General features: G+C 37.1%; 1 protein-coding gene across 2 annotated transcripts in view; it reads right to left on the bottom strand.

Annotated features, from left to right (window-relative positions):
• Positions 1 to 201: 201 nt before the first annotated feature.
• TIPRL (TOR signaling pathway regulator) overlaps positions 202 to 13,323 on the bottom strand; it is a 53,783-nt gene continuing 40,661 nt past the window's right edge. The window contains exons 5-7 of one of the 2 annotated variants that reach the window (XM_004384084.2): positions 7,196 to 7,291; positions 5,102 to 5,164; positions 202 to 3,503 (exon numbers count right to left, since the gene is read on the bottom strand). In XM_004384084.2, the coding sequence (XP_004384141.1) occupies positions 3,360 to 3,503; positions 5,102 to 5,164; positions 7,196 to 7,291 (303 nt within the window). In that variant the 3' untranslated portion in view covers positions 202 to 3,359. The remainder of the gene's footprint in view (positions 3,504 to 5,101; positions 5,165 to 7,195; positions 7,292 to 13,323) is intronic. The other variant, XM_023738430.1, reaches the window with a different exon arrangement.

The raw sequence follows: 13,323 nt of genomic DNA, 5'->3' as shown, positions 1-13,323 counted from the left end.
AGAGCAGGGTATTTTATTTTTTCCAATATTTCTTGGTTGCCCTGTACTCCACCCCACCCCCCAGCCCTTTTCTCTTTGCATCTGTTTAGATCATTGCTATTGACCTCTCTTCAAGCAGACAGATTCTTTCCTCAGCTGTTAGTTTTCTGAAGAAATTCTTTATCTCTGGTATCTTTTTTTTTTTTTTTAATTCTAGTATTTCCACTTGGCTCTTATCCATCTCTCTACTGACATTTCATACTAGATATGTTAGCATATTAATCATAGTTGTTTTAAAGTCCCTGTCTGATAGTTCCAACATCAGTGTCGTCTCTGAATCTGGTTGTTTATTGCTTTACCTTCTGATAATGGGCTGTTTCTTCTTGTGTCTCTGTAGAAACTTTTTTTGTTGAATGCCAGAGATCATGTGTGGAACAGAAGGAACTGAAGTAGATCATTTACACCTGAAAATGTGCACACTTCCGTCAAGCCATTAGCTTGTAGGCTGCATCACTGTAGGCAAGAGTTCATCTGGGTTTGGATCATATTGTTGCTATTGTTACCTTCAGTGCACCATAGGCTTCAAATGTCTCCAATTGTTGCCGCTGGTACCTTCTGTTTAGAGTGCACCTAGAGTACAGGAGGGTTTTTCTCTGTCACACCCTCAAGTCCCATGGATTCCTACACGCCTACACCCACTTGAATGGTAGCCACCTCTCTTGTGCTCTTCCTGAGGTGAAACAGTTTGTATGTTCCATCTCCTTGGAGGGGCTTATCACTCTTTGGGATTCAGTTGCTTGCTTGCCTGATGACCACAACTCTCTGATACACTCAAGCAAAGCTATAATTTTGTAGATTATCTAGTTCTTTCTCCTTGTTCAATTGGGTGTGATGTTCTCATGAGGCTTGCTACATCCTATTGAGAAGCTGAACTCTTGACTACCTCTACTAAGTTAATTTCTGTTATTCTCTAACTCAGCATTATTTCCATCAATGTACTTATTAGTACAGTATTGGACACATAGTTTTCACAACTAAATGGAGTGATACACAGGATAAATTTTCAAAAATAGAAAACATTAACCCATAACACAGAAAACACTAAATGATTAAAACATCCAATAAACTACCAGGGGGAAGGGGGATGAGAGGAGAGGAGAAATCAAAGCCCAAATGCTAAACTGGGAGATTATATCCTAAGCTATCTGTTAGATTTTCGTTTTTAATCAGCCTGAAGAATCTAGCTACAATGCTGACCAAGTGGACAACACATAAAGCACAAACAAGAAAGTATACCAAACCATCTTCTTTAATTAAGCTCTAAGAATAAGTGAAATAAATGAACAAAACATAGATCAGTAATTCTTTATTGTTTATTCCTTTTACAAAAAGACACTTGGAACAAATAAATATGAAATGGCATAGGTCTTATTTAGCAATAGGCAAACACAGGTTGCTTGGTATTCTCCATAGTAATAAACTAATGAAGTTTTCAGAAGTACACTCATCCTACCCCTCTTACCCTGGGGGTGGGGGCAAGTCTTTTAATTCCCTACAATTTTTAACAATGGATTCTCAAAAAAAGTAATCTAAGACTGATTCAGAGAACAAGACATTTGAATCAACAAGTTAAAAAAAAGTATGTATGTATATATTTTTTAATATACTGATTTACTTTCAAAGAAAAATGAAAATATGATGTAGCCTAGAAACTCCAACTAATGTGCATTCTTACAAGTTTTTCATTTCTTATAACTTGCATGAATAGTCTGTTCCATTCAAATCTGCATGGCAAATAAAGTAAAACAAAAAGGTGAGTACAATATATACACTGGCTGTACTCAGAGAAAACATTAACTTAAATATAGGTATATTTCATATACAGTGTACATGCCATGTATTTTCTTAAAGCCAACAAAGTCTTGATTTTTTATACCTTATAGGTGATGCAGTGGAAGGCAGATAAATACCAAAACCATTTATGATCAAATTCAGCTAATAAAAGACACCCTGCCTGTCGCTCATGGTACACAATGATTATCTAAGTGTATTTGTTTCACTAAAATTTATCTTCAGCCTAACACCTGAAGAGCTTTGCTAATACTTTCAATTAAATATTCTTATTTAATGATGTATCCAGCAGGTGGAAATATGTACAACAGTAATTGCAAACCAGAAAAAAAGAGATGAGCTTTTCCCCTGCCCTCTAAAAATATATTTTTAGAAGTCCATTTCAAGTTAATTCCTTACTTGGTGCTTTATAACCACTTTCCACTTTATGAAGACCATTTAGAAAGGCAGAAAAGGATATAAAATGTTTATAAAGGGTCATCATCAAAATAGCCAAATGGATTTTAAATTTACTTTTTTGTACTTTCTGTAGTACCGGGATCCTGTACTAAATTATTACATTTTACTGGATCCCCTGTAATGTTAGAAACATGAATCTTAAAATAGAAAAACCGATATTCATATTTTAAAATAAGCCCCCTCCTTCACACCTACCCCCAAATATTTTAAGGAGAAAATTAATCTAATTGCTTTAGGAGCTGATTTAATATTTGCTAAAAACAATCCCTGGTAAAACTCTTCAAATTTTTTAGGACCAGTATGAAATTCGACGCATCTATTTACTTTGACATTTTACAGAAAGTGGAAGTACAAAAATGTCAGTACAAGTAGAACCAAATATAAGAAAAAGCACCTAAAGATGGAAAAAAAGACAGCTGTGGCATCCTGTCAGTGATAAACCATGTTTATGTGTTTCCATGGACATAATAGCTAAAAAACCTAGATTTTTTTGGTTCTATGTCTAACACTTTCTTCAAACTTCAAAAGCTAATTAAATTTAGGGGGAAATATATTTTAAAAAAATTACAGGGGGAGATCATTAAAGTCCGAGAATAACTTCCAAGGTGGCAAGTTACAGTTCTCCGCAAGTGCAAGCAAACACAAAAAGCCCAAAGCGAGGAGCTAGTACATCAACATGCACAACCACAAATCCTATGGAAGTCACAATGTGTTCTGATTTGAGGATTTAAATTAACCTCCTCATGATAGAAGACAGCGTTTCATGATGGAAGCAGATTATGCCCACTGCTCGTTGAGACATACACACATCACTACTACTGAGGTCCCACTTTATGACAACTTAGAAATCAGAATTTAACTCCAGAAAATATAAATCTGGAATATGAACCTGAAGACAGTACAAACATCAGTTGAGTGGAACCTGCCTGCAACAATCTTTTATTTTTCTTTCAAGGCTACAGAAAATCTGCACATAAACAAGGCAATTAATTTTCATAGTAAAAATACCCCCCTACAAATAGCCAAGATCTCCAGTCAGATTTCATGGCACGTATATGCTGCATCACATTCTATTCCACAGGTTTATTTTCTTGTGAGTCTGCAGGGTTAAGATCAACTCTTTCTGGAAATATCAGCTTCTCACAAACTGCCTCCTTTATCGGTAAATACTGTGATATTTCATTAGGCTCCGTGAAGAGGGAAGGTGAAACATGCTAGGAAATACATAAATCATATTAGTATTTTATATTCAGTGATCACATTGGCACTTTTGGAAATATTTTTGTTCAAGCATTAATAAAGCATGTCAGTTTTAAAATAAACCCCAAAACCAAACCCAATGCCATCAAGTTGACTCCAACTTATAGCGACCCTATAGGACAGAGCGGAACTGCCCCGGAGGGTTTCCAAGGAATGGCTGGTGGATTTGAACTGCTAACCTCCTGGTTAGCAGCTGGGCTCTTAAGGAGCACTATTAAGTCCTCCTAATAATAACAGGTATCTCCTGTTACTGAAACATTCAGCTTCCTCAAAGAGCATAGGGTTATATAATTTACAATGCTCCCATAAATGTTCTAAGAATTTAATACAAGTATACCTCCCTGTTTGAAAGTTTGCTTTACACCACTTCGCCTTTACAGAAAACAAAGTGTTTTTGCTAACCTAAAGAAATCCGAAGAGGATTTTCACTTTTACCAAAAAAAGGTGAAAAGTGGAAATAGGGTTCAGCATTTGTTGTGTAGTAAGCCGTTAGAGGCACCACACACCCTGAGCAGCGAGAGTGGTGTCACCAAGTTTCTTCCCCCGGAACTACACTCAGCATCTCAGCATTGAGCCACCATAGCTTTGAACTGTGTCTGTGAGCATCTGTGCTTTATCTTGATTTATCTGGTGCATCCATTAGCAAGATGTGTCCTAAGGTATCATGAAACCCTACAAAAGAGTTACGTGTTATTTGGTATGATTTGGTTATTTTTTGGGTCTGGGAATGCTCAAAAATTTTTCCCATTTAAATTAATGGTAATTGCTCCTTTGCTTTATGCCATTTTGGCTTACAAAGGTTGCACAAGAACACTCTACTTTTGGATAGTGGGGGAAACCTGTGCATCTTAATCCAATTCTCTGTATTTGTTGCTTTTGTACCTTGAAAAGCACTGGTCTTCAGTTAGAGCCCAGTATGCATTCTACAACAGAATCGACATAATTTTTCTGGAGGTATACTCTACACCCAGAGAAAAATTAGGATTTTGTAAAGAGATATAAGTATTAAGGGTAAAAAAAGAACATCAAGTTTTCAAGAAGGTATCTCTTTCTAAGCAGCCCATTATAGAATTCTAAGTTCCAAGGGAAGCAAAAAATACATGTCCCAGGGAAGCAAAAAATAAAGGACAATTATGCCAAAACAAGTCATAATACAAAATCACCACATTTTAGGGAGGGAAAAAAAAGATCAGGTAGAAAGAAATTATAGAGTGGCAGGGTGGTAGTGAAAACATCCAACTGGTGTCAGCTGCAGCTCCACCACCAACCAGCTATGTGACCCGGGGTAAGTCACATCTCTGGGTCTCAGTTCTCCCCAAGTAAAACGTGGAAATTGGATTGGATGATGGCTAGGGTATTGAACAACCCTGACTGTTCTTATATTTGAGGTAAGCTCAGGAAAGTTATGCTCCAGCAGGATTTATCTTAAGGAGCTTATTAAGTGAATGAATGGATTTAAGTATATATGTTCAGGTGTGGAGGGTGGGCTGAAAAACTCAGTACTTAAAACATTACAACCTAACTTCTAAAAATAGAAGCATATATACTGTACCATTAAATTAGCAATTTTGCTCTCTCGTGATGTATATTCTCGTAACATGTAGGTCTTGTTGGCCTATGTTCAAAAAGAAGTCATAATAAATTTATTTATATTGATTTACAAAATCTACTCCATTAAACAGAACTGCCTATATTATAGAATAGGTTATGAAAGTAATGTGAAGTCTGATGAGAATATCTTGTTCTATAGTATATATATTACTTACAGTAATACCAGATACCTATGTAAACAGATTTAATAACTCCCACATAAGAGAAACACAAGCAAAAGTTTTATTTTGAAAGCCAATCAGTAACATTACCTTGATAAATGTAAATGAGACACACAAGAGATTTTAATTTTACTTTAAGTTTGAGACTACATCTTTCTTCCTAAACTGTGTTATCATCTCCCTACATAATTGTGACTACTTTTATGTTCCAAAAAAATGTTTAAAATTTTTTATTCTCTCCTATTTCCACAAAATTCTTACCAAACTGTTTACTTAAAATCAGTGTTTTGTTGTACTTCAATTTTTCCCATTTAAGATTTTATTACAATTTGTTTTTTGTTGAAACAGTTTTCAATAAAAAGCTACAAAATTATACTCCCTTAAAATTTCAATCACTTATATAAAAAACAGATGAATGCTCACTATAAAAAAACATATAATATAAACGTATAAAGAAGAGAGTATAACTCATCAGCAATCATGGCTCCTGAGAGATAACACTACGTTTAATATTTAGAAATCTACACAAAATCTTATAGAAAAAGGTTCATACTCGCTTTTAAAAAATTTAACACTGAAACATACATCTTTCCAAATCAGTTAAATATCACTCTCTCCCATCATTTTTTATGTTGTGTATTTTTCTACTATATTGATATAAAACAACTTACAATGCCCAATTGAAGGGCATTCAGCTCTGTCCTGTCTCTCTTCTTCCTTCCTCCTTGGCTCCCTCCCTTCCTTTATTTTTGCTATTATAAACAACACTGCAGTGAACATCCATGTTCATTAAACTCTAGGTACTTGCCTGATTAATATTTTTGGATTACTGAATGAAAGAATCTTTTTTAGGATAAATTCCTAAAAGTCAGTACTATTGAATTAAAATCTAAACACTTTTAAAATTTAGATTCCACTCTTTCTGAATTAGGAAAACAGCCTGTTTTTACTACTTTCCTATTACTTTTAAAAAGAAAAAGGTCCAGCACAGTCACCTCATTATTTCAATAAAAAGAAACCATCCTAACTTTAGGTTTTGGGAAAACACCAGTCTAATCCCATATCACTGGGTTCAAATCCCAGTCCTGCCTCCTACTAGCTGTATAACTTGGGCAAATTACTTTACTTAACCTGTCTTTGCCTCAGTGGCCTCAGCTATAAAATGAGGATAAAAACAGTATTTGCTTCTTAGTGTTGTTATGAGTTAATCATTACTATGATTACTGAGACTAACACTGGTGGGATCTTCTCTGACTCATCATTCCAGATAAGTTAATCTAAAGTTAACAAATCTGAAGTTAGAAATTCATTCATAAAGGAAAAGCTGCTACAAAGTTGCTAGAAGAATTTTCGTAACTCAACTTAACCCCCATTTTTTCCAACACTTATAAAAAAAAACCCTGTATGTTAACAGTTCCTTCAGAAAGAGTATAATTTTCTACCACACACAGTTTTCAAACTTTAGAACAACTATCAAATAACCATGTAATATAAATTTCAGGAAGCTATGAGTGGTATCTCTAATATCAGCACATTATATTAACAATAAATACTGTAAACAGGGGTAAGAGTTAAGGTACAGTTTTCTTAAACACACATTTAGTACATACAAGATTTAAAAAAAGAAGCATCAGATCCTCCACTAAGGACTCATTTAGAAAACATTTTCAGCTATAGGAACTTTTGGAAAAGAAGATGCAATGTTTCAATAATCGTACACAATCAACAGTGAGTGTGAAACATCCAATTTTAAAGATTAGAGGGATCTCCATACGATATAAAACATTATTTAACTTCCAATTTTCAGGCTATCAGTGAAACAACATGAACAGGCCCAATATCAATTAGCATATTCATTAAATGAGAATAGATACCTCATGGTAAAGTCTCGTGTCATTCATTCTAATAAGCACCCCGTCAATTCTCAAAAAAAACCGCAACAACAGGAAAAAGCTAGAAGGCATTACTCTCTGGAAAAAAAGTACATTATTAATATTTTAGTGAAGACTAAATATTTTATTACTTTGCTAAAAGAAAAATAAAGGGTTAAAAAAAAAAAAACCTTTGAGGGCTGGTTAGCAGTATGTAAAACTATCTGAATTAGAGATTCTTTGTCCCAGCTCCAACTAAGTCTCAAAACCTTTTGCAGGGGGTCCCTGGGTGGTGTAGATGGTTAAGCACTCAACTACTAGTCGAAAGGTTGGCGGTTTAAACCCACCTAGAGGCGCCTCAGAAGACAGCTCACAGCCTTGGAAGCCCTATGGAGCAGTTCTACTCTGCACACACGGGGCTGTCATGAGTCAGACTCGACAGAAACCAACAACAACTTCTTTGAGGGTCTAAGAAAAACTTGTACTAATTATTTAACATTCTGGTGTCAGTTTCCTATAATAGAAAAATGTTTTTCTACATCAAAAGATATTGAGGTTAGAAAGACTTAAAATATACCCAAGTAATGTGAAAATTATGATGATTGTTTTAAAAAAAGCACGAGCAACAAAGGACAAAATAGGTAAGATGGACTTCATCAAAATTAAGAATTTTTGTGCATCAAAGGACTTTACCAAGTAAGTGAAGAGTCAACCTACAAGACTGGGAAAAAGTACCTAATAAGGGTTTAATATCCAGAATATATAAGGAACTCCTACAACTCAATTTAAAAATGGCAAAGGACTTAAATAGATACTTATTCAAAGAAGATATATGAACGGCCAACAAGCACATGAAAAGATGCTCAATGTCATTAGTAATTAGGGAGATGCAAATCAAACCACAGTGAGATCCCACTTCACTCCTACTAGGATGGCTATTACCATAAAATATGGTAGAAAACAACAAGTGTTGGAGAGGATGTACAGAAAATGGAACTCTCATTCCTTGCTGGTGGGAATATAAAGTAGTGCAGCTGCTATGGAAAACACTCTGGAGATTCCTCAAAAAATTAAAAACAGAATTATCATATGACCTAGAAATTCCACTCCCACGGATACACCCAAAGACTTGAAAGCAGGGACTGAAACAGATACTTGTACATCAATGCTCATTGCAGCATTATTTACAATAGCCCAAAGCTGGAAATAACCCAAATGTTCATCAACAGATGAATGAATATACAAAATGTGGTACATATATACAATGGAATATTATTCAGCCATAAAGAGAAAAAAAGTTTTCATATACGCTGCCCATGGATGAACCTTGAAAATATTATGTCAAGTGAAATAAGTCAGACTTGAAAGGACAAATATTGCATGATTCCACTTATAGGAAGTATCTAGAACAGGAAATGCATCAAGACAAAAGTTTATCAGTGGTGACCAGGGGCTAGGGAGCTATTCCTTAAGGGGTACTGAGTTTTTTTGGGGGGTGATAAAAAATTTTTTTGGAAATGAATAGTGGTGATGGGTTGCACAGCATAGTGAACATGATTAATGTCACTAAACTGTATAAGACTGTGAAACAGTTGATAACATATTTTTTTGTTGATACGTATTTTACCACCAAAAAACAAACAAACAAAAAACCAACAAACTAATTAGTGAAGATTTTTTAAAAATGGTAGTACTAATGGTAAATTTCAGCATCAGAAATAATAAATGCAAGAACTACTTGGTTCTCTGCTGCTACTCAACTTTTATTCACTTTACACAGAATAATGACAAGAGACCTTAAATGGGATGTTCTGATTCAGTGCAACTGATTAGGGACTATTTTATACGGCCAAAGACTGGTTTATCAGAACATTATAATATGTTCTTAACAACTTTTATCTATAGTATATCTATAAATTTCTGTGTTCTCGAAGTACAGCCACCGAAGAAAGCCAGAGTTGGTGCAGACGTAAGAAGGTGGGTCCTGGTGGTAGGGTTGGATAAGGTGCAGGGAATTAGGTCTTTAAAAAGAATGTGCTTGACCAATTACTACATAAATGTTTATTTTCTAAACTGTCAAGTTCTTATTATAGTAGGTCTTGGATTTATATAAATGAAAAGAGACAATCCCAATGTTCAACAACTTTATCAACCAGGGAGACAGACTTGATAGATCACAATAAACTGACTGGGAAGTACCTGACAGTGTGCTATTTACAATTTTTGAGAAAGACTGATTTACAACATTTCTTCAAATTTTAATATTAGTAACTAACAGTTGCACTGGGCACAACATAGGCAGCAATATTTTAAAGTAAAACTATCACTTCAGCATAGCATAGGGGAAGGACTATGAATTAGGAGACCTGAGTTCTAGTCCCAATTCTACCATAATTCAACTGTGTATTTTAGGGTAGTATTTTTCTATTCCCCACATGTCCGTTAGTTTGTTGCACTATAGTGGCTTGTGTGATGCTGTGATGCTGGAAGCTATGCCACTGGTATTTCAAATACCAGCAGGGTCACCCATAGTGGAAAATGTTTCAGCAGAGCTTCCAGACTAAGACAGACTAGAAGACAGACCTGGCGGTCTACTTTGAAAATACTGGCCAGTGAAAACCTTATGAACAGCAGTGGAACACTGTCTGGTACAGTGCTGGAAGATGAGCCTGTCTGGTATAGTGCTGGAAGATGAGCCCTCGGCTTGGAAGGCACTCAAAATACAACTGGGAAAGAGCCGCGTCCTCAAAGTAGAGTTGATCTTAATGATGTGGATGGAGTAACTTTCAGGACTTTCATTTGCTGATATGGCATGACTCAAAATGAGAAGAAATAGCTGCAAACATCCATTAATAACTGCAACGTGGAATGTACGAAGTGTGAATCCAAAAATGAAATAGACTGCATAAAGACTGATATCCTAGGGATTAGCGAGCTGAAATCGACTGGTATTGGCCATCTTGAACCGGACAATCATATGGTCTACTATGCCAGAAATGACAACTAGAAGAGGAATGGTGTCACATTCAGTGTCAAAAAGAACATGTCAAGATCATCCTAAAGGACAACACTGTCAGTTATAGGAAAATATCAATCTGCTTACAGGGAAGATTAGTTAATATGACTGTTATTCAAATTTACACACCAACCACTAAGGCCAAAGATGAGGAAATTGAAGATTTTTACCAACTTCTGCAGTCTGAAATTGATCAAACATGCAACCAAGATGCATTAGTGTGATCAGAATGTGTAAACTGGAAACAAAGAAGACGGATCAGTAGTTGGAAAATATGGCCTTGATGACAGAAATGTCGGCGGAGATCACATGATAGAATTTTGCAAGACCAATGACTTCCTCATTGCAAGTATCTTTTTTCAACAATATAAACAGTCACTATACACATGGACCTCACCAGGTGGAATACACAGGAATCAAATCAACTACATCTGTGGAAAGAGAACGATGGAGAAGCTCAATATTATCAGTCAGAACAAAGCCAGGGGCTGACTGCAGAACAGACCATCAATTGCTTATAAACAAGTTCAAGTTGGAGCTGAAGAAAATTACAGCAAGTCCACGAGAGCCAAAATATGACGTGGAGTATATCCCACCTGAATCTGGAGACCACTGCAAGAACAGATTTGACACACTGAACACTAATGACTGATGACCAGACGAGTTGTGAAATGACATCAAGGCCATCATACATGAAGAAAGCCAGAAGTTATTAAAAAGCCAGGAAAGAAAGAAAAGATCAAAATGGATGTCAAGAGAGACTCTGAAACTTGCTCTTGAACATGGAGTAGCTAAACAGAATGGAAGAAATGATGAAACAGCTGAATAGAAGATTTCAAAGGGTGGCTCGAGAAAACAAAGTAGAGTGTTACAATGAAACATGCAAAGACCAGGAGTTAGAAAACCAAAATGGAAGAACGTGCTCAGCATTTCTCAAGCTGAAAGAACTGAAGAAAAAAATTCAAGCCTCAAGTTGCAATACTGAAGGATTATACAGGGAAAATATTGAATGATAAAGGAAGCATCAACAGAAGATGGAAGGAGGCCCATAAAACAAAACGAGACTAAAGGTGCACACCAACCCAGGGGCAAGGACTAGAAGGCAGGAGGGGGCAGGAAAGCTGGTAATAGGGAACTCAAGGCCAAGAAGGGAGAGTGTTGACTTGTTGTGGGGCTGGTAACCAATGTTACAAAACAATATGTGTACTAACTTTTTAATGAGAAGCTAGTTTGTTCTGTAAACCTTCATCTGCAGTACAATTAAAAAAAAAAAAAGAGTTATCTGAGGGGGAAAAAAAAAAGACACAACCTAAAAAAAAGGTTAGGGACACAAAGTTCTAACCTGGAAACAAACATTACTGGGAGAAGTTAATTTGAAATGCAAATTAAGAATTAATTTCTGAAATAAATATCTTTCAATTAGATATAGGTAATGTCACTCACACAAAGTTACCAAAACTCATAGTAAACTCAATGAAGCAAATCCAAAACATCCCAAACCTCATTGTGCATAAAATCCTAAATCTACTCTTTCTTCCTTGGGAACTGTACCACAAAGAAATCATGATTTTTTAAAATATACATTGCCGGAGTTCCAGCAAAACGGCGCTCTAGGCAGAAGCACCACGCTGTCCCTCCACAGCAAAGATGGGAAAAACTAAGCCGAACAGAGAATACAACAATCCTGAAACCCTAAAACATCAAATGAAAAGATAAAGAACTCAGCCAAGCACCAAATGGAGTGAGAAAACTTACAGAGAACGGAGAGCTAGGAAAGATTAATGCAGAGGTCCCCTACCAGCTAACGCAGCACGGATCTGCCATCTTGGACTCCTATCAGAGACCAGCAAACAGGGGATACGAGAAAGCAGCCTCACGGAGCTTCCAGCGGGAGACAAAACAACCGGTAATTTGCGATATATGCTTTCCCAACCCCCACCCTTCTTCACCCCGACTCGGCCTCCTCTGCTTCCTGCGGCCACAGTCTCTTGACCGGGAAACAGCGGCTGCTTGGATTCCACACACTCCAACGGGTGGCTCTCTAAGTGCCACTTGTTGGCTGCTGGTGTTGCTTTTTTTCCACTTCTTTTTATTTCTTCCTTGCCTCTCCCCACTTCCCCCTCCTTTCGCATGAGTACCTCGCTCCGTGTGCCATCTTTGCTTATTCCTGAGGGGCTGCAGAGCTCCGGTAATTTGTGATATATGCTTTCCCACTCTCTACCTTTCTTCATCCACACTCGGCCAGCTCTGCTTCCCACAGACAGTCTCTTGTCCAGAAACACCAGCCCGCACTAGCTGGCTCTCTGAGTGCCATTTATTGGCTACTAGTGTTGCTTTTTTTTTTCTGCTTCTTTTGATTTCTTACTTGCCTCTCGCCACCTCCCCCTCCCTTCGCTCAAGTACCTGGCTCCGTGTGCCATCTTTGCTTCTTCCTGAGGGGCTGCGGAGCTACGTTCGAGTGTGGAGCTGCTTCTCGGTTTGGACTGCCACGCTGGTGGGATCCCGAGACTTGTTCGTTTGTTTGTTTTCTTTTCCTTTTCTTGAGTTGGGAGCCCTTTCCGGCCAGGCGGTGCTGCGGGGCAAGGAGACTTCCCCTTCAGCTTGCACAGACATGCAGAGGGATCCCTGAGGGCATTTCTTCTTATGTTGTTGTTGTTTTTTTTTTTTCCTGTTTCTTTGGGGGCCTTTCTTGTTTTGTTTATTTTAATTTGTTTTGTTTTCTTTCTCCTCTTTTTCCCTTTTTGTCTTTCTTCATTGCTCAGTTAATCATCTCTCTATTATCTTCCTTCTCATTCTGTTCCCTGAATACCTGGCGTTGCATACCTCTATGCCTTCTAGCCAGGCTGTACTGCAACACCTGAGAGCGACTTCCCCAGAGCTCATAGCTGCACCAGTGGGATCTGTGGGAACTTTGTGGTTCTTTAACTTTTCTGATTCTTATTTATTCATTTTTTTCTTCCTCCTCCCCTTTCTGTTTTTCTCCATTTCATAGTCTCTCATCTCTCCACTCCAACGGCAAGCTCCCCTAGCATTCTTTTTTGTTTCTATGTTTTTGGCTCCTTTTCCTCTCTCCTCTCTCCCACATCCATCTTAGCTCCACACATAACAATCTCCC

This window comes from Trichechus manatus, unplaced genomic scaffold (assembly GCF_000243295.1).
Source record: "Trichechus manatus latirostris isolate Lorelei unplaced genomic scaffold, TriManLat1.0 scaffold00117, whole genome shotgun sequence".
In the NCBI taxonomy this organism is placed as follows: Eukaryota; Metazoa; Chordata; class Mammalia; order Sirenia; family Trichechidae; genus Trichechus; species Trichechus manatus.
Note: the sequence above shows the minus strand (reverse complement) of the source record. Positions and strands in the feature narration are given on the sequence as shown.